At 52.9% G+C, this 20903-nt stretch overlaps 6 protein-coding genes across 6 annotated transcripts; 4 read left to right on the top strand and 2 right to left on the bottom strand.

The window, feature by feature from the left end:
* Positions 1–1874: 1874 nt before the first annotated feature.
* Positions 1875–5054, bottom strand: PG998_008387 (Bikaverin cluster transcription factor bik5; the record flags this gene model as incomplete). Its single annotated transcript, XM_066875203.1, has 5 exons — positions 1875–3782; positions 3837–4205; positions 4262–4406; positions 4463–4804; positions 4867–5054. The coding sequence occupies 5 exons, from the start codon at positions 5052–5054 to the stop codon at positions 1875–1877; spliced, it is 2952 nt and encodes a 983-aa protein (XP_066731148.1).
* Positions 5055–6633: 1579 nt separating this feature from the next.
* PG998_008386 (zinc-binding oxidoreductase) lies at positions 6634–7823 on the top strand (the record flags this gene model as incomplete). The annotated part of the gene is made up of 4 exons (XM_066875202.1): positions 6634–6781; positions 6837–6968; positions 7023–7578; positions 7643–7823. The coding sequence occupies 4 exons, from the start codon at positions 6634–6636 to the stop codon at positions 7821–7823; spliced, it is 1017 nt and encodes a 338-aa protein (XP_066731147.1).
* A 348-nt stretch (positions 7824–8171) lies between these two features.
* On the bottom strand, positions 8172–9473 carry PG998_008385 (Dual specificity protein kinase splA; the record flags this gene model as incomplete). Its single annotated transcript, XM_066875201.1, has 1 exon — positions 8172–9473. One exon carries the CDS (start codon positions 9471–9473, stop codon positions 8172–8174), a length of 1302 nt encoding a protein of 433 aa, XP_066731146.1.
* Positions 9474–12724: 3251 nt separating this feature from the next.
* Positions 12725–15031, top strand: PG998_008384 (Sodium/calcium exchanger membrane region; the record flags this gene model as incomplete). The annotated part of the gene is made up of 1 exon (XM_066875200.1): positions 12725–15031. One exon carries the CDS (start codon positions 12725–12727, stop codon positions 15029–15031), a length of 2307 nt encoding a protein of 768 aa, XP_066731145.1.
* Positions 15032–15757: 726 nt separating this feature from the next.
* PG998_008383 (peptidase family M28 family) lies at positions 15758–18721 on the top strand (the record flags this gene model as incomplete). The annotated part of the gene is made up of 1 exon (XM_066875199.1): positions 15758–18721. The coding sequence occupies one exon, from the start codon at positions 15758–15760 to the stop codon at positions 18719–18721; it is 2964 nt and encodes a 987-aa protein (XP_066731144.1).
* Positions 18722–19460: 739 nt separating this feature from the next.
* PG998_008382 (uncharacterized protein) lies at positions 19461–20836 on the top strand (the record flags this gene model as incomplete). The annotated part of the gene is made up of 5 exons (XM_066875198.1): positions 19461–19736; positions 19849–19986; positions 20065–20075; positions 20326–20529; positions 20611–20836. The coding sequence occupies 5 exons, from the start codon at positions 19461–19463 to the stop codon at positions 20834–20836; spliced, it is 855 nt and encodes a 284-aa protein (XP_066731143.1).
* Between the last annotated feature and the right edge of the window lie 67 nt (positions 20837–20903).

The following is a 20903-nucleotide window of genomic DNA, read 5'->3' as shown; positions in this document are numbered from 1 at the left end:
ATGACATACGGGTTTTTATTTAGAGTCAATCAACCGTCGTCAGGCAGACCCGGTTGCGCGCTAAGTCTGCCGGGAAGGCTGGAACTTTGGGGGCCCACAGCGGACGTTTTAGCTCAACCCCACTGTCGTCGCGCCTAACCTACCGCCTACCGCCTACCAGCTTGCCAGCTTGCCAGCTCCCAGAGTTAACTACGCCTGCTTTCCACTTTGCTACCAATCACACAAACTGTGCCACTCTCCTCCCTTTAAGGACTTGCTTCATTCCCCGAGTCAAGATGCGATGGCTACTAGTGAACTAAGAGCCCAAGCATCCTAGGTCGAGCTGATATACATGCAAAGCTTGGCAGCTCGTCGTCGGCTCGAGTTTCTCCCTCTTTGTCCTCGGCCCGCTGTCGCATTCGTTCCACGGGTTTCAATCGGGGATTTCCATGAGAATTCGGGCTTGTGAGGGTGGCGGGCTTGATGCAGTGCGACCTCTGAAGACGAGCCTCAATCTTCCCATTGCTATTCGGCCTCATGTGACCTGCATGGCATGCAGGGCTACCAAAACGGCGACATGGGGCTGTTGGGGGTTCGTCGGTGGCTCATCGGGCAGGGGGGCGCATATGCTGCATTCCAGGACTACTACCCAGAGGTGCCCGAAAGCAGACATGTTGGTACGCCTGTTTGTTTGCCTGAGGTAATGATGACATGAGAAAATGACAAGTGACCAAACACTCATCCGTCTTGGAATTCAAAGCCCAGGAAAACAGTCCGCAATCCAGCAGCTGATACCATGTATCGCTTTCAATGTAAGCATTGGGAGAACACTTGCCTGGCCATTGTTATCATATATGGCCGGTTATGGCATTATAGCAGCATGCGAGATGGCTGTCGTTGGTTGTTGCGGTCAATAATCTCTCTCTCGGTCATTGCCTACTCTTCGCGATGCGTCGCATTCCAAAATCGTGGAGCGAGCCAGCAACCCTTGGGTTCTTCTGACATAACACCGCACGCAAGTCTCTTTGCAAACGATGATACTCTACTTGAAATGTAGGAAATGACAACAAGAAGTACACCGATCCATACAGATGAGCCCCGGCATCCTCGCTACTTTTCTTCGGCATCTCGAGTTTGCTATGAGTGCCGAAGGTGAGTCCGAGTAGATATATGTTGGCTCAGTATCTTTACATCCGTTATCAAAATCACCTTGTCGGGCATCATCAACAGCATCATAAACGGCATCATCAATATTAGGCGAACCAACAAGCTACCCCAATGTCACAATCTACAGCCCTATAATGCGCCCAAGCCTGCACACACCGGCTTCCGTGAAGAGATGAGATGACTGGCATGTAGAACGAAACTAATCAAGATGTGAGCACTTTCAAGCCACTGACTAGATCCCATAGAAAGGGGTATAAAGCAGATAAACTCAGTCATTAAATCATAGCACCCCCTTTTCCACACAATACACATCAAAATGCTCTGTCTATGTACTCGTCGTCATTAAATAACAATCTTCGAATCTTCAACAGTATTGCCCAAATACCCTGTAAATACTTCCCCTTAATTGCCACCATCGCACTATTTACGGACAAGGCTACAAATGTAGCGTAACGAATGGGGAATCATGAAAAAAAGCCCAACCCGGCCGAAAAAGGGGGCTCCGTTACACTCCAAGACAACTACAACGCTGAGCCCGTACCCGTGAATGATGGTGTGCGCCAACCTCGCTAAACGTCCATTAACAGACACTCACATATACAAATAACACCTGGCACCTAGATATAATACTAATAAAAGACCGCGACGTCGTTAACCACTTCTCCACGTTTCTATAATATCTCTTTCATCCACCATAATCAGGATCGATCAGACCCTGTCCGTCCTGTCTATAATCCACCAGTAAACCCACCGTGAAAGTTCGGAAGACCCGCGGCCGCGGCAGCATCCATTTCGAACCCGCGTATGCTCTGCTGCCAGTCCTGCCAGTTGAAATCCTCGTCCATGTTCACATCGACGTCGTCCGGAAGCGCAACCGGCGTTGTAAGCGCCGGTGCTCCGCTCGCACCGCCCGGACCCCAGTTCCAACCAGGGTCTGGCCACACCCAAGGCGGTGGGTTGTCGAGTTGAGCTGTGGTCTTGTTGTCAGACTGCGTTGCTGTTGTGGTTGGTTGTGACTGTGGCTGTTGTTGCAACGACTGCGACGACGTCATGGGCGAGGTAAAGACATCCCCAGAAAACATGCCAGATCCAGAGGTGAGCACAGAATTTCCATTGCCAGCATAATTTGACATGTTCTGTGGCGATTGGGTGATTCGAGGCTGTCCTTCATCAGGTAGTCCGTCTGTTCCGCCCATGGAGCCACCAGCACCATAGGCTGCGCCCCATAGATTCTCGGTATTAAAGACAACCTGTGACATGGCGGCATCGAGGTACGAGAACTGTGTTGGAGTGAAGTCCGTTTCAGGCTGCCTTTGATATGTTGTCGTTGTAGTCGTCGTCGGTGAGGGTGTGACCGTCCTGACCGAGTTCGGAGGGGTAGTTGCAGGGACGACGTCCATACACGATCTATGGGGAGCCTTGTCTGGTTTCGGCCTGCCCACAAGTGAACGCCAACGATCGAGGGCTATCGACGTGCGCACAGAGCTTGGCAGGTGCTGGAATGTAACCATAGGTGCTGTGATGGTGTCCTCGGTCATATCAAGTTTCTCGGCTGCCACAGGGTCGTTGCGCAAACGCGCAATTTCCAATTCGCGATGCTTCTGCGCCTTCACAAACAACTTGCGAATGGGGAACATAACTGCGTTGTTTCCTTGCAGCTTGGCCAATTCTGCCGGCTCCATTTGGAAAGTAGAGCCGAGCGCAATCCACGCCTTTTCCATAGGAGGTGACCAATCGCGTCGACTCAGCTCTAGTAAGAGGTAGGCCACAGCATACCAGTTGGTGTACGTCTGGAACAGCCACCTATACTGTTTGCACTTCTCCTCGTTGTTCAGCAATCGACTATACTCGACGACCTCGACAGAGGAGTTGAAAATGCGGTCACGGGCGTGCTGTGAAACCTCCAATCCTACACCAGGAAAAAGGACGGATTGGTAGACGGTCAAACTCATTTTGGCCATAATCAGTCGGGCGATCGCGGCCGCCACCCAGTGCAGCAGCTCGCCTTTCGCGTCGTCGCACGGCTTCAGGTACTTGGCCTCAACGCGGTTATACATCTCTAGAAGCATGGCCTCGCGTTCTTCAAAGGTCAAATGGGTGTCTTTCGGACACGGTGCCAACGCATTCACTGATGAGTGCAGTTTCCTTGCGAGGCTGCAAATTTCGTATCGGATGAGACAGAATGTCACATCAGTCGCACCTTGTCTCTCCGGGGGAAACTCTTTCATGTTGGGACCAAAGTCGTTGTCGTTGACATTCAGGGGGAATTCCGTGTCCCACGTTCGCTCGGCAATCACTAACTCGGTACCCTGGTCTTCGGCGGATCGGAGGTCCACCACAACGAGAGTCCACCATAGACGGCGGCGCATCTCGATTTCGAAGGGGGTTAGGTCTGCAAATTGCGTGCCCTCTCGGTGCATGCCCAAAGACTGGGCTATACGAATAGCAAGGCCTGTGAGCGTCCACGAGAATCTGGTGCTGTCGTTTCTGCGGACAACAACGATATAGAGGGTGAGAGCCTGGACCACCATAGCGTCTGAAGTGCCGACAAAGTTGGCCTTGGCGAGGGCTTGTTCAGTACCAAATCGGTATTGATCGAGTAAACGTGTCTTGTCTGTATTAAAGTTGATTTGGACCTAGTTTATTAGTAACGTGGTTTGAACCAAGTAAATTCACACTTCGATGCTCACTTCGTTTTCTTCCATGGAGGTGATCGAGGCATAGTATATTGCAAACATTAGGGCCTCCAGCCCAGGCGTTAGGTTCTTCATATCAGCCCTTACTTGTCGGACGACGTCGCCCATCGTCGGTACATGGAGAATTTTGACTATCGGGTCGACATTTTCGGTGTATATTTGCCATATGAAGGGGATCTGTGATGGCAATGGGTGGAGTTTCCTTAGATCGACATCTGCCGACCTGTACCCGAATATGAAAGCATGATGATCTGCCTGCTGGTCCTTGGTTGATGTAGATGTGGCCGGAGTGCTTCCGTCGTCGTCCGATTCATCAGACTCCTCGTCCGTGAACTTCTCTGTTTCCGCTCGAAGCGCCGAAAGCTGGGCAACAAGCGTTAGCTGATTGAGTCAGTGCTCTTCGTCGACGGCTGTCTTACCTCGTCACTCATCCTCGACCAGAACGCATTACTAACGTATCGCCTTTTCCCATCATCATTAAGTAACAGTCGTCCAAAATCTCGATGAACATGGCTACCACCAGGGCTCTGCATTGGGCTGTTCAGGGTATTCTGGCGGGTTATGCTCCCCCAGTGCTAGTGGTCCTCCTGATTTCACCTGGCCTCGTGGTGCGCCCGGACGGAGCGGTAGAGGGCGAGGCTTCCGTGTTCTCCGACCGTCTTTCGTCTCCGATGGGATGGGACGAATCTTCAGGGGAATTGCCGGCGCTCGTAGGTTGGCGTGGGTCGACCTCGATCTGTCCACTCAGCTCTTCCACAATGCCTTCCAGCTTGCGAAGTCGCTTCATTAGTTCGACTTCTCGCTCGCTCGTTTGTTTCGGCGGGGCGTTGGGATCTTTCGGACGAGGCCGTCTCGGTGCTCGGCCCGGGGCCGGGAAGATGCAGGAGATGTGCGCTTTGCGGCAATTGCCACATGGCATGTGCTTGTCGCAGCGGACCTTGCGACGGCGGCAGGTGACACATCTGTCGAGGCAAAGTATCGCATTAGTTAGGTGTCGAGTACACTGCAAATGAGCTCTCCTTACGATCGTGGGTTCATAGCCGATGAGGGTTCGACATTCGGGTCAATAATGGTGGCGCCAGCGGGTGCATTGCCACCCATTCTGCCCATAGCATTCATATGGGGGCCGAAGTTGTTGTCACGGATCGTGGAATCTATAGAGGACCCTGGTGTATTCCCTGTTTGGGGGGCGGACGAGAAATCCATGGTCATTGTGTTCTCCATGACAATGCGCCGGCGCAGTAGTCGCGGAAAGAGTGGATTGCGCTCGAAAAGCCTCGCAGAGGGTGTTGCTGCTGTGTGTTGCTCCCTGTTTATTGCTCGTTCCCGCTATGGAGGGCGGATAGCGCGAGAATGTCGTGCGCTGAGTCGAGAGATAGGATGAATGAAATAGAAAATCTTTGGAGTGCTCAGGAAATGTGACGAGGTAGCAGTACATGCACGGAAAGACGGGTTGCTTGGCAAAGATCAGTCAATTGGCCGGTTCGCTGTCGACTATGCCCGATTCTGCCACGGATCTGTTGGGTTTCGGGCCAACTTTTGCGGTGATTACAGCACTGCACTGCGATAACCGATGTCGGGTCGGCCGAGCTCAACAGTCGGCGGAGACGGTCCCTGGCGGTTTCATGGAATAAAAATGGCCGTCGAATATGACTTTGCCGGTGGGTTGTTGTGGTAAAAACACAAAAGGAGTTGGCAGAAGATTGTCAGCCTGGCCATCAGGTGTCAGGCTCACATAGTCAACCGACAAGAACTCATCTCCATGGAGCCATTCCCCATCGAGTAGATGGGGAATAAGACAGGAAAAGGCGCTGGCTGGTGGGGTTCCCTTGGATGGAGATTCCATGGAAGTTGCTTCCGTAAGCAGGATTTCATCTTCAGCCCTGAAAGAGGGGAGACAGGGTGGTGGATGGTGTGAAAGGGAGACTGGCTGCTGGTCGGATCGCCCGCTACCAATGGAGCCAATGTCGTTAGTGTCAGTCTGTCTACCTGGGCGATAGCATCTGTACGGGAATATGACGATCGATTGATGTTCGATGGCAGGTAGCACAGAGGACGCTCCCGGTGCCGGTGGCGGAGAGGAATGAAAATAATGAGGAGAAAAAAAACCACAAGGGGCAATGTGATGCGATGACTCCTCGCCCGAGAACAAAGTCCATGCGTGAGACCATCGTCACGTCCCCCTTGGTGCTTGGGTTGCCGGACTTTGGCCATTAAATCCGAGCACCCTAGTGTGCAGCTGGGTAGGGAAGCGGCGGGGTATTCGAGCTCCAGGTGGTTGATTGTGCTATTAGTGATGGGCTATCATGAGAACACCCGCATGAAGTCGATGGACACGGTCGGCATTTGGGTCGCACATGCTGCTCTTTAATATAATATTACTGAACGCAGTCGCGTTGGCCAGAATACCCGAAGTTCCGAATGGTATCAACCTCCCGAATCAAGACGTTCGCGTTTCTGTCAATCGCGAGCAGACAGGGGGAAAGGTGACGTACTTTGTCGCGTGGCTTGGAGATAAACTTTCCTGTAGCAAACGGCTTTATTTGATAGACTGGCTTATCTGCGCTCATGGTTTCCGATTGGACGATGGCCATCCTCAGTCCTCCCCCGCCAGTTTACAAGCACCCCCGCCATTGCGGATCAAAGTCCAGAGACATATGATTGCCAAGACCTTTTCATCCGCACCCTCGCCTTGGCAGCTACAGCTTTTAAATCGATGTCTATAGTTAACATTGCATTGCCAAAGCCCAGAAATTTGACCATATACCTCTGGAACCCCTCCTCAGCAAGAATGGCTCCATTGCCCAAGACGATGCGCGCAGTTGTGTGCGCCGAGACTGGGGATATTGACGTCTTGAAATTGCAAGATATCCCTATTCCCACCCCGGCTAGTGGGCAAGTTCTTTTGAAGATTCTGGGTTTCGGAATCAACCGAGCAGGTACCTGTCACTTTCGTGTTAGTTCAATTTTGTTGTCGGTATTGACTTGCCAAAGAAATGTATACCCGTCAAGGCCATTCTCCGACTGTCAAGTTTCCCCGTATTATCGGTATCGAGTGTATTGGGCGCATTGTAGCCTACGGTGATTCCGCACAGACTCCTGCGCATCCCATCGGGGCCAGAGTTGGTCAGTAGCGCCTTAATATGATAAGAACTACCATCCTGACGCCGGCGTAAATAGCTACATGTATGGGAGGGCTGGGCCGTGAGATCCCAGGATCCTACGCCGAGTACACATGCGTCGATACCGGAAACATCCGGGCCATCCCGTCGACTTCGCTACCGGTCAGTGTCCTGGCCTCCCTGCCCGAGATGATGCAGACGACATGGGGCTCTTTGGTAAGCGGTCTGGACCTGCAGCCCGGCGAGAGCCTCCTCGTCCGCGGGGCTACCAGCTCCATCGGCTTGTGCGCCTTACAGCTCGCCGCCCGTACCCTGGGCGCGGGCCGCATCGCCGGCACCACGCGCAACGCTGCTCGAGAGCAAATGCTGCGCGACTGTGGCGCCGATGAGGTCTTTGTCGACCATGGCGAGATTGCCAACCAAGTTGCCCAGAGCCCCGGGGGTCGCTTTGACAAGGTCCTCGAGCTGAATGGAGCCACGACTCTGAGAGACTCGCTGAGATGCGCCACGACGAAGGGCACGGTGTGTATGACGGGTATCCAAGGCGGGTCATGGGAGCTCGATCAGTTCTATCCGATAGTCGACCTTCCAAATAGGGTGCGACTTTGCGCATAGTGAGCAAATCACATATCCCGAGTGTGCCGGAGAGCATGCACAGAAGTACTGACAGTAACCCAGTGGTGGCGGTCCGGAGGACTTCCACGAGATGCCGTTCGAGCAGATCGTGAAGGATGTAGAAGAGGGCAAAGTCAAGATTCCACTGAAGCAATTTAGATTGGATGATATTCAGGAGGTCCATCGTACCCTTGAATCGGGGGGTGGAGGAGCCAAAATGGTCGTTGTTGTCTCTGACGAATAACATGCTACAACCCAAGACGGCTGGAAGCCATTGACGAGAACATGACTGAGGCAAGCCTACTTGTTGGCGTGAGATGCTATGAGGGGTACCTTCAACGCGATCCAGAAACTTCATGGCCTGATCCATGAAGAAAGAAGCGGGCGTTATATTTCACCAAATGGACTTATATGTGAGAGCGGCTTATCGCAGAATCCTATTCATGCTATGAAAAGACATTACAGAACTCGATTACTAAAACGGAAAAGCCATATTGGCCTCTAATTATTTGCCCTAGTCGCATGTCTCGCGACGGTAATGATATACGAGGCAACAAGTATGTACTCAAGAATGTTCACCCGGACTCGGCTCTCAGAGCTGCTTGCTGTATTCCTCAAGGCCCTGCCACTTCCAGCGCCAGGGTGCAAAGACCATCTCAAAGTGCACCTTTTCGAACACACCAACAGCGGCGCACAGATCGCGGAAGCCGTCCAAGCCCTTGACGGCCCCATCTTGCTCCATGTCCGTTTCTTCGTAAAGGTCCCATTCCCAGCCTCGTTGATGGATGCCGTCCCTGGTCATGAAGATCTTCACACTGACGCCGTCGTTCTTGAGTGGAACGAACTTCATACCAATTCCCACAGTCTCTCCGCGCTTGAAAGGTTGCGTGAAGTCTTTCCCTCCCCAGCGGTCGTTGATATACTTGTGGCCATCGTCGCCGTGAACAGCCAGACTGCCGCGATGCCATCCCGGAAGACGGAAGCCGGGATACGGGGGCACGGCGAAGCCGAGAGCCATACTGATTTCTTGCCGGCTGTCTTTCAAAAAGTTGACTTCATAGTATATGACCTTGGTGCGACCCGTGGCCCACGGGCCATGCGCGCTGACACTGTACATCGGAGGCCATGAAATGATGCTGGTGTCAGGCGTGCCGACCTTACTGAAACCTTTCCATACACCCAGGGCAACTGGGGCAATGGTGACGTTCTCGTTCATCCATAGAAGTCGGTAATTGCCCTGTTGCTGGGCTTGTGCATTGGTCGGGTCGAGCGCTTCCGGTTCCAGCATGGGGTTGCTGCGGCAGAATGCCTCACCTGCTTCAGCCTCCTCCTCGGTAGCATTGTTCGCAAAAGAGAAGTCGTGCGCGCCGAAGAACGGCGGAGGTGGTGGCAACTCCGAGGTATCCGGAACGGCTTCTTCCCAGGCGTGTTTCTTCCCGAGCTGCGCCGGAGGGGGCGGCCCTGGGGGAGGAGCGAAATCGTCGTATCCGCCATGCCCCTTGGAGGGTGGCGGCCCCGACGGAGGCGCATAGTTTTGACGAGGAGGCGGCCCCGAAGGGGGAGCGTAATCATCGTGGCGCCGGGCTGGCGGTGGGCCCGGAGGCGGGGCAAAGTCATTGGCTGCCTGAGATGGAGGGGGCCGGAAGGGGGGAGCAAAGTCATGGCCCTTTTGTGAGTGGCTGGGAGGAGGACCCGAAGGTGCCGCGTAATCCTCGGGCCTGCTCGGGCGTTTTGACGGCGGCGGTCCCGCAGGTGGTGCGAAGTCCTGATTCATCTTCCCTAATGCAGATGCAGATGCAGATGCAGGAGGTGCGCTGGTGGAAGCGGAATGCGGGATCTGGGCTGGTTGTGGAGGCCGCTCGTTAGAGCTGTCCTTTTTACTGCCGAAACACATGACGAGTTGGAGTGGAAGGCTGGTTGCAGTATGGATGGTGTGTCGTATCTTGCGGAGCGACCAAAGGGTTTATGACTTGAGTCAAGTCGAGCTGCGCCTCACTGACTAGTTCGTTCGCGTGAAGGAGTTGATTCATCAAATGATAATGCTAGGCGGCTTGAGCAAACTAGTACAGAACCGGAGGGCGGCTGATGTGATGATAATTCACTCTTGGTTGCTCGTGCTGCTGCGGCTACAAGTGTTGTTGGATGGATATTGGTGGCAGCTCGGCGGTGCAAGGCAGATACAGCGCAAACGTTAGGTACTACGCCGGGCCGCTCCTCTTCTAGAATTGCAGATTTCCAGGTAACTATAATTCTGTTTGCTGGCTTTGTCGTAGAGAAGAACTGGAATTCTCGGTTGGAACATTCCAACGGAGCAGGAGGAGCAGGTGGCTTGTGGGCTGTGCTGACTTGCCAAGATTCATTAAGATGGTTCCATCTGCTTAGCCCTCTGCTCTCCGTACGTAAATCGCCTCCCTGGCCAAAAGCGCTATTTGGAAGCACAATAGGTATGGTAGTCACACCTCAATAAGAAGATCTGAGATGATCCTTCTCCAGCAAGGAATTGAATGCCTTATGCCTATGTCCTCGAAATATTGAGGCGCAGGCACCTGCAGCGCTGATTATCTCACTCTACGCACAGAAGTTACCAGCCACCCAATGGTCGTAGGCAGAAAGGTTCTGGACAGGTACCGTACGACGGATGATTGCCCCGGAGTGGCTGATAGCTACCCCGCACTCGGGACGTGAATACGTGACGTCGTCCTCGTATCGACTTTAAAGTAGCATCTAGATGTACACGCAGGTTACATTGGCGCGCCGTTGGGAGGCTCAAAGGCTACTGAGCAGTAGGCCGCAGATCTCCCGTCCAAGTTTGAATTTTATCTCGATTATTCGTATCATAAGTACATACATACGGCCTTTGCCGATGTATGTCGGCAGTCATCTCATCCGCTCCACAGCATCAATTCCAGTGTTTGGCGAGCTCAGAATGATGAAGTTGGTGTTACGTGGATAACATATCATTCCAGCCTGCGGGAGATCTTGACTGCACGCTATCCGCATCCGATTCCCCCTGATTGGAGCAGTTACCCAGTATGCTGTCACCCGTGTCTTTGTCTATTGAATCCTAAGTGGGCAGCTAGGTAAGTCAATAATAGCATGGACCATTGCATCTGTCTTTTGGGGGGTTTGGGTTCTGCTGTGTAATGGCGAATGTTTTCTTAGGTACTCATAGACTCCCAGAAAACATAGCGGCCGCTTGCAGATTGCAGGGCGCGATAAACAACAACTTGCGGGAAGCGGGAAAACAGAAACCAGGCGGACGAATGCATCTGGATGTTATGTTTGGTCAAGCTTGTTTCTGAAAACCAACATACGTGGCTACCTGTACACCCATAGACCTGGTATGCATAGGTCCGGGCAATGAACATACCTACACACATGCGCCGATTGGAGAAGTACTCCTTACGATTAGACGTCCCAACGGACGTGGTGGTATGGGCCGACAACTGAGCTCATTGCCTAGAAGCTCGATTCATACACCGCTCCTGATACCTGTCTGTTGCACTGGAAGAATGCGGAAAGGTAAGAGACGTGCCTTCTGGAACTTCACCTGGAGCATCCATCATCGAATGACTTGCCCCAGGTGACGTGGCGCTCTCAGCAAACACCCGAATGGATTGATTTGGATTCATATGGTGATACCAAATACGTCATCTTCTAAGTTGCGTTTTCGGGTTCCTTAAGGTCAATCGAACATTCGAAATTCAATTCCCTGTCGGCTAATAACTTGATTGGGTCCGCCTTGGCAGCGTGGAGCCATTCCCGACGTTAGCGCAATATGCTGCTATACGGCATAGACTACTCGCTAGAGCCATAATCATTGTTCCATTACCTCCTATCTTCCATTCACTATGGCATAATTCGAGTATTGAATACCATTGCCTATGTCGTATTATGCCACTATGCCGTAGACAACGCTGGTGATTAGACGCCAAGCCTGACACTCATTTCATCAGGCCAAAACAAAAAGCATCGAGAACAGACTTATCGGTGTGTGTTTGGTTTTTCCCCTACCACCACTCCCTACTTCAGTGTACGATTAGAAACTTCTGTTTCTCTTCATCATTTGATTTAGGTCAGTCACAAGACCGGACTGGACGACATACGACCTACTATTGTTGTTACCTAACACGAAAGGTCCTATTCCACAGCCAAGCCTCCCAAGACACCAGAACAAGCCTCAACCAAGACTCTCCAAGCACCGGCCAAGCGACATAGTGTGAGCTTGGTACGAAATATGCGTAAGTTGCCATCAATTATCTTCTCAGTCCAACACCAGAATGCACATATGTCCGTTTCAGCAACATACGAGCCTCAAGCAATACAGCAAGCATATCCTTTCTCAAAACCGATCCATCCTGCCATCCTCCCATCCATATCATCACGCAATGAGGCGGAAGGGTTAAGCATGCGGCAATGGAGAGTTCCACTCGCCGCACGCCTTACTTTTGAGCTCACCCCCCAGCTACAAGCTACTGCAATCTTGCAGCTGAAGGGCTGGTTTTTACGTCGTGTCCCGACCGGACAAGCTCTGGGGCCTCAAAACATCAGGCACAAACGTTTCATCAACGGCATTGCTGATAGCAGATGCGCAAGTCGTGTCTGGCATCCATCCGTCGTGGTATAAAGACGCGACGGTTGTGCTCTCTGTCTTGGCAGCCAATGTTGTTTCTTCCCAAAATGTCACACTACCCCTGGATTCGAATCCACAAATCAAACAATCTGGTGTGCAGAGGCGAACCAAGCTAGTGGCTAAATGATGTATGCTGGCGCCCCCCGAAAGCTGGCGGGACCCACGTCGCTCTCACTCGCATCTCACCGGATGTCATGTCGAAGCCTGACTGGCTCGGATGGTCGTCGGTGGGCACCTATCTCAGTAGGTACCTGCACGCTACTTGCAGCACTGCAGCGGCACTGCCAATACCGTTACTCGTTCACAGGGAGACCCCCATTCCCATCTGATAAGCCCCGGCCACTGCCCGGCGACCTCCAGCCCACATCCCATCTATTAATCGGACTCGTGGCTGCCTCTCGCCTCACTTCTTTTATACATCATCTTCCCCCTTCTCTCCTTCCTTTCTCTTTCCTCTTTCTCCCACGAACTGTTCGACCTTGCTGTCGCATCTGCCACACTATCCGCTATCGATGAAGAAGACTTCCTCTGACTCACCCGCGTATACAGATCGCATACGCTCATGGGCTAGAGCACACGCGCATGGAGGCCCCGCAGCATCCCCGACGCTTCCTATAAGCCAAAAACGACAACAGTCCACAAGTGAGAAAGATGGTGTTCGCAACGATGTTGGAGCAGGTGCACCTGCCCACAGAGTACACAGCAACGGCAACGGCAACAAGAAGAACGGCGACCAAGCAAACCCCGCCGACAACACACAGCATGACAGCACCGCAGCTGGTCAGGCATCGGAATCTGAGGGGACGGGGACTGTCGTAGAAACGAAGCCCCGGCCTAATATGCCCGTACGATTCTACCGAACCTCCATGAAAATCATCTGTCATAGCTGGTTCAACATTCTGCTGCTTGCTGTTCCTGTGGGAATCGCCGTGGCCAATGTGCCTGGCATGCCCCCGGGTGCCGTTTTCGCCATCAATGCTGTTGCCATTATTCCTTTGGCTGGCCTTTTGAGCCACGCCACCGAATCGGTGGCCCGAAAGCTTGGTGACGCAGTTGGCGCCCTTCTCAACGTTACCTTTGGTAATGCTGTTGAACTGATCATCTTCATCATTGCTTTGGCAAAGGATGAGATCCGCATCGTTCAAGCCTCCCTCCTCGGTTCGATTCTGGCCAATCTTTTGTTGATCCTCGGCATGGCATTCTTCCTTGGAGGATTGCGCTTCCGAGAACAGATTTACAATAGCACCGTCACGCAGATGAGTGCCTGTCTGCTCAGTTTGAGCGTCTGCAGTCTTGTTTTGCCGACTGCCTTCCATGCCTCTTTTGCCAACAACGACAAGGCGGACGCCGAGTCATTGAAGATTAGTCGAGGAACCAGTGTCATTCTCCTGCTTGTTTATGTCGTCTATCTTCTTTTCCAGTTGAAGTCGCATGCTTACATGTACGAATCGACTCCGCAACACATCATTGATGAGGAATCTACTCCCGGTCCCGCTGCTGCTTGGCTTGAGTCTTCCGATTCGGAATCGAGCTCCTCGTCCGACTCTGATTCAGCAGGCTCCAGCCACTCGGGCAATACCATGTCGAAGCGCGTGAAGAGAGCCATCCGATCTAGACGTAGAAGAAAGTCGAGCGTGGCGTCTATTGACACAGCTGACGAACAAACCCGTTCGTCCTCGTTCGGCACCAATCCCGCAAGCCCATTGGCGGACAATGGATCAAAGTCGGGCGATTCTTCCAATGGACCAACCAAACCAGTGTTCCCCCGTATGAACACCGATGGTAGTGAAGAAGCCATTGAAGAAGAACCACCGAAGCGCCACGGAAAGCACCGCCACAGGAAACATAAGCATCGCAAACACAGAAAGAACGCGTCGCCCGTCAATGAAGAGGGTAACATACCCGCTACGGCTAGTGCTGGTGATCTTGTCGCCGTGCAGGTTGATGGTACCGGGGCATCTGATGCCGAACCTCGTCGGGTTGATTTCGCCGATACCGTTCCTGATATGGACAGAGTTGCTGAACTCGGTACACCTGGCGCTCCCGCCAGACGCCCTTTCACGAATCTACGGTCTATATCCTTCAAGCCAGTAAAGAGCTTAGCGCCACCTGTATTTTCGCAGACACTCGCCCAGAACTCTACTACCCCCAACGGCCCCAACGAACGTGTACCTCGAGTGCGATACGGAATTCGCCGAACAAACTCGTTACCTGACCGACTCAACGAAACTGTTCAATACCGGGCGCCTGGTGCCATGTTGCCTGCGCACGTACCGCGCGCAGCCCTTGCCGAGGGAGCTGGTCCGGAAACGGACGAGCACGAAGAGGACCTCTCCAGGATCTCGGCCATCGTGCTGCTATTGGTTTCCACTGCGCTTGTGGCGGTATGCGCCGAGTTCATGGTTGATTCTATCAATGCCGTTGTCGCAACCAGCACAATCGGCGAGACATTTATCGGTTTGATCATTCTCCCCATTGTTGGAAATGCTGCGGAACACGTAACTGCTTTGACGGTGGCTATGAAGAACAAGATGGATCTGGCTATCGGCGTCGCCGTCGGCAGTTCTATTCAAATTGCCATCTTCATCACGCCTCTGGTCGTCATCCTGGGCTGGATCATGAACCGCGAGATGACGCTATACTTTACCCTCTTCGAGACAGTTTGTCTGTTTGTATCTGCCTTTATTGTCAACTTCCTGGTCCTCGACGGCAGGAGTAACTACCTGGAAGGAGCCCTTCTTTGTGCCGTGTACATCATCATCGCGGTTGTGGCGTTTTTCTATCCGGAAGGCAATGACGCAGGTGTATGGGGCCAATAACGACAATGCATTGGCGGCGAATGAGGTAGATGTTTGCTATGATTACGACGTCCAGCCAACTTGGAGTGTCAGACGAGCGAGACGGTTGATGATGAAGGCAAAGTTCAAAACACATGAACTATTCTAGATATTACTTTAATACATTCTTTTGACGCGCAACTCCTTTCCTCAGTCCGAATGTGATCGTACAGTCTTGAAAACACCGTCTCCCCATCGATCAGATCGAATGCCAAGGCGATCCATTAGGGTGTGAATGCTTCTAGTTGGTTAGTCAGAACGAGGCAACCGATTCAAGGAAGTAGTTCATTTCTCAAGGCAGGTGTGTATCAAGTACGGAGTAGCACGTATTAGTGGCTGAGTCCCACCAGAAGGCGGGGATGGGGGGATGTGGATGCAATGCAGCTAAAACCTGCAGCCCGTCCACTACGACTGCGCATCGACGTCTGAGCTCTGAGCATCTCACCTTTTGCTTTGCCTTGCACACCTGCACATGTCCGACTCCGAGTTGATTGCATCATATCATTCATTCATCCTCCAACTTCTTCACCTAGAAAAGAGACGACACGGCGTCTTCTAACCTCCTAGCTGCTCAACCCCCATTTAGCCCGAAGCTTGTCTGCTCCCACCTCCAAATCATGTCATCTCAGCAGTAGGCCATCATAATCTCAGCACTAGATTGCCTTGCAGGAACTCGACTCTCTCTTGTTTCCCGGGAAATCAGCAGCCATGGTAGCCAATCCGCTTGCCTTCCGCCCGTCGCAAGTCACGGTCATCACCGCCGTTGTCTATGTCGCCGTCATCGTCGCGCTACTGATTGTGCAGCACACCGTTCCGGCACCGCCGTCGGAAACGCCATATGCCGGCGTCAACATCACCGAGGCCTGGCTAGATCTCAAAGAGCTTAGCAATGGTTTCCATCCATACAACAGTCGCAGGGATGACAAAGTCCGGGATTGGCTACTGACCCGCATCCACGAGCTTCTCAAGGCCAATGGCGTTGCTTACGGAGTTGAGTCCGCTGCAAAGCGCACCGTTGCTGTCGACGCCAACGCTCCTGTCGTTGTCTTCAACGACATGACGTCTAACCTCACCTTCTCTGCTGCGAGCGGTGTCGCTTTGACATCTCCAAGCGTCAGCACTTACTTTGAGGGGACCAACATCATAGTCTACGTGAGGGGCTCTCAGGACGATGAGGGCGACTGGTGGCGACGCGGCAGCAAGCCGTCGTCTGGTGGAGCTATGGTGAATGCTCACTACGACAGTGTCTCGACCGGATTTGGAGCTACAGACGACGGGGTAGGCGTTATTACCCTGCTTCAACTCATCAAGCACTTCACCGTGGAAGGAAACCAACCCAAGAAAGGCTTCGTAGCACTATTCAACAACGGTGAAGAGGATTACCTTAACGGAGCACGAGCCTTCGGCCGACACCCTGTTTCGGCATTTCCCCGCGTCTTCCTCAACCTCGAGGGAGCGGGCGCCGGAGGAAGGGCAACCCTTTTCCGTGCTACAGATCTTCAGGCTGCCGCCGCTTACAAGAACTCGCCGCATCCTTTTGGCACCATTGTGAGTGGCGACGCCTTCAATTCCGGATTCATCCGAAGCCAGACCGATTATGTCGTGTTCAATGGCAACATGGGGATGCGTGGTCTGGATGTTGCTTTCATGGAACCCCGAGCTCGGTATCACACCGAGGACGACGATGCCCGGCACACTAGCCCAAACTCCATCTGGCACATGCTTTCAGCCGCCGTCACCACGATGCAAGCCTTGACTTCCGATACTGGCAAAACCTTTGAAGGTGATGCTGCCGGTAAGCACCAAGTTCCCAGCGGGCATGGTAGCCCTGCCGTGTGGTTCGACGTGTTCGGAAAGGCCTTCCTCACTTTCGAACTTCATTCCCTCTTCGCCGTTTCAGTATCACTTCTCGTCGTAGCTCCTCTTGCTCTTATCCTTACCGGTGCTATTCTCAGCCACTTCGACAAATTCTACCTCTTTAGCCACTGCTTAGCACCACATCCCGAATCTGACCACGATCAGGCTATTTCTCTGCACTCGCTGCGCGGCATTCTGCGATTTCCTACCATTTTCATCACATCCACTGCTATCCTGATAGGGCTCGCCTTCATGATGACTAAATTGAACCCATTCATTGTGTATAGTAGTCCCTACACTGTGTGGTCTATGATGGCATCAGCATGGATCTACTGCATGTGGTTCTTGGCGCGTGCCACCAACTTTATCCGGCCAACTGCACTCAACCGTCACTACGCTTTGCTGTGGCTGTTTGTCGTTGGATGGATTCTCCTCGTTATTGAGACCGTGTACGAGGAACGATATCAGCTGGCGTTGGGCTATCCCATCGTATGGTATTTCTTGGCTGTCTCGGTGGCGACGCTGCTAGGGTTCCTTGAGCTTTTCAGTCTACCAACAAAAGCCAAGTATGCGGAAGACCAGAGCTTCGAGGCTGACGCCCAACGACCACAGACGGCAGAAAGTGACACGCAAGATAGGCCGCAATCCTCCGGTACGCAGCCTAATGCGACCACCAATGGCGAAACTGAAGACAATGCTGAAGAGGCAACCGAATCTACTTCACTTCTCCGGGGTTCTAAGACAACTTTTGCTAGATACAACCGCTCCGAGCACCCTAACACGGGGAACAACGTTGGTCTGCAGGAACGATCCATTGGTTCGCAGTCTATCTTTGGGGATGAGCAGATATGGAGCCAGTACCTTTCAGACTGGGTGTGGGTGTTCCAATTCCTGATCATGGCCCCGATTACGACCATCATTCTTGGTCAGATTGGGCTTCTTTTAGCAACTGCAACAAATCAAACGCTCGCAGATGGCAGTTCTGCACTCCTGGTCTACGTCTTGGTAGCCCTGATGAGCGTGCTCGTCTTCTTGCCCTTGTCCCCGTTTATCCACCGCCACTCTTACCATATACCCACAGTGCTCCTCATTGTGTTTGTTGGAACACTCATTTATAACCTCGCAGCCTTCCCATTTTCTCCAACAAGTCGCATGAAGTTTTTCTTCGTGCAGCGCCTCGATCTAGACACCGGCATCAACCGAGTAAGCATTGCCGGAGTACAATCGTCTTTCATGGACGATATCGTTGGCAGCCTTCCCAGTACCGCAGGGAAGGAGATAGCGAAGCAAGCCAGTTCTGCCCGCTCTGACCTGACAGAATATTCATGGAACGGCATCGCTCCACGGGTTGTTCCCACGAATGGGACCTTGCCGCCAGAGAAGACATATTCGCAATGGCTGAGCCTGAACGTGACGCGCGCCAAGGGTCGGAACAGCGCTGCCATCAGGGTCAGCGGACGTAATACGCGTTCTTGCCGGATATACTTCGACCGCCCCGTGGACGACATCGTCGTGAAGGGGTCTGACGAGGACCCCCGCTTTCCCCGAATCGGCGAGGCCGGATCCAAGGAGCTCCGGCTGTGGAGCCGCGAGTGGGCGCGCCCTTGGGACGTGACGTTCTCATGGAAATCGAGCAAGGGCAAGAACGTTGGCGAAGAGGGTATGGATGGCCGGGTCGTCTGTCTGTGGAACGACCAGGACGAGCGCACGGCGATTCCGGCGCTTAAGGAGATCCGGAGGTTTGCACCGGATTGGTCCACAGTCACCAAGATGGGAGATGGTTTGGTCGAGGGATCCAAGTCGTTCATGATTTGAAACATCGAACAATCCATACGGGGAAGGGGGAGGTTGGTGGTTTCAAGGACATCATAATCGCTGGCGTTTAGGTTGGTTCGCCGTCAGGTTCGGTCCCCCCGGGGGGGTGAGTGTACGTTTGTTTTACTTCTGGCAGCTTTGGACGATACATCCAGCAAGTCCTGAGCTCTTTATGCTGCATTTGAATACGGTATTGCAATTCACCGATGCTTGTAAGCGCTCCTAGAGCGGTTTATTGGTGTGTATTAGTTCCAAGATTGTTAAGATGTTGTTATGGGCCAATACCAGTCCATTCTTGTTAACCCTACACGTTCATCTCTCATACAGCTTACTATGCCAGGGGCACTACCCCAGAAAGAGACGAAATCTTATTTGTGGACCTGATACTTCTAGTGCTTCTGTAAAATAAATCTATAGTTATAATAGTGGTATTGCGATAGATGTGAAATGGCCGTTGTAGACTCCGGTGAGGCAGAAAGGCCGCAACCTGGATAATGAGATGCATGTGAAAACATGATGAAACCATTGGGAGATGTTATTTTATCTTATTGTTATTTACTACGCGAGCAAGCGTTTCGGGAAGTAACTCCGCCTCGGCTCCAAAAGTTGGGGAACCGAGGTCGTTACTCATACATACCCTTGCATGCTGACAGGGAGGGACGCGAATTGTCACATCGGACTTGAAAACCTTCATTGGTATTTCTAGCTTGTCAAATCAATCATTATTATCATCAACATCATGGCGCCAACTGCCAAAATCGCAACCCCTCTGACCGCCCTGCTGGGCATCGAGCATCCCATCATGCTCGCGGGCATGGACCAGGTCGCCGGTTCGGAGCTCGCGGCGGCCGTGACCAACGCCGGCGGCATCGGCACGCTGGGCGGGGCACGGTACACGCCCGCCATGCTGCGCGAGATGATTGCCGACATGAAAGCCCGCCTGGCGGACAAGGACGCGCCATTTGGGGTGGACTTGCTGGTTCCGCAGGTGGGCGGGAGTGCGCGCAAGACGAATGTAAGTCGGGAACAGTGGGAAGTTAGGGGGAAAGGGGGGAGAGATAAGCTCGGAGCTGTGAGAAAGACAGGCTAGCTACTTTATACTAACCAAAGTTTGTTCGTATGTCTAGTATGACTACACCAAAGGCCACCTGGAAGAACTCCTGGATATCGTCATCGAGAGCAAGGCCAAGCTCTTCGTCTCGGCTGTGGGGGTGCCACCCGCTTGGGCTGTCGAGAAATTGCACAAAGCCGGTGTCCTCTACATGGTGAGTCTGCTACATCCAGAAACAAAGTGCCGAATCTCTGTACACTGACTGAGTGCAATCATTGCTAGAACATGATAGGTCATCCCAAGGTGCGTTGATGAAATTGGATACCAGGGCGCGTGTGGAAATCATGGAGACTAACAAGAGGCGAATTCCCAACTACAGCATGTCCATAAAGCATGTCAAGCTGGCGCCGACATTATCTGTGCCCAGGGTGGCGAAGCAGGCGGTCATACTGGTGACATCCCGACCAGGCAAGCTTATTCCTAACCCCCTAAGCCAGGACTTGGTTACTTAAGTTCCGTCTGCCGAACGGACTTCCACTAACCCAACATATAGCATCCTAACCCCCGCGTGCGCAGACATCGTGAAACAGTACAAATCGCCGCTGACGGGAAACCCCGTCCTCCTGGTAACAGGAGGCGGCGTCAACGATGGCCGCAGCCTCGCGTCCGCACTGATGCTAGGGGCGAGCGGTGTCTGGGTCGGGACGCGTTTCACGGCCTCGGTGGAGTCCAAGTTTCCCGAGTCTGCCAAGAAAGAGTAAGTGAGAAACCTGGCTAAGGAATAATCAAAACGGGTGCTATGAAACGAGGTCTTCTGACAACATAAACACCTCAAAAGGGTCATCAACGCCAACTACAACTCCTGGGTCCGCAGCCTGATATGGTCCGGCCGCCCCCTACGCGCCCTGCGAAGCCCCTACATCGACGACTGGGAATCCCGCCGACAGGACGAGATCAAGGACTTGACGTCGCGGGGTCTCGTGCCCCTGGAGCACGAGCTTGACAAGCTCCACCGCGAAGGCAAGCTGACCGACGAGATCGAGGAACAAGCGGCAATGCGGTGAGTCGAGCTAATGTGTAATTGTCTCATAACTTATATCACATTCGCTAATCACTCCGGCTCGAAACTGT

The sequence above is a fragment of the Apiospora kogelbergensis genome (genome assembly GCF_038363985.1).
Source record: "Apiospora kogelbergensis strain CBS 113332 chromosome Unknown utg000005l_segment0_segment0, whole genome shotgun sequence".
Classification (NCBI taxonomy): domain Eukaryota; kingdom Fungi; phylum Ascomycota; class Sordariomycetes; order Amphisphaeriales; family Apiosporaceae; genus Apiospora; species Apiospora kogelbergensis.
The sequence above is the reverse complement of the archived record's forward strand: the minus strand, read 5'-3'. Positions and strand labels throughout refer to the sequence as shown.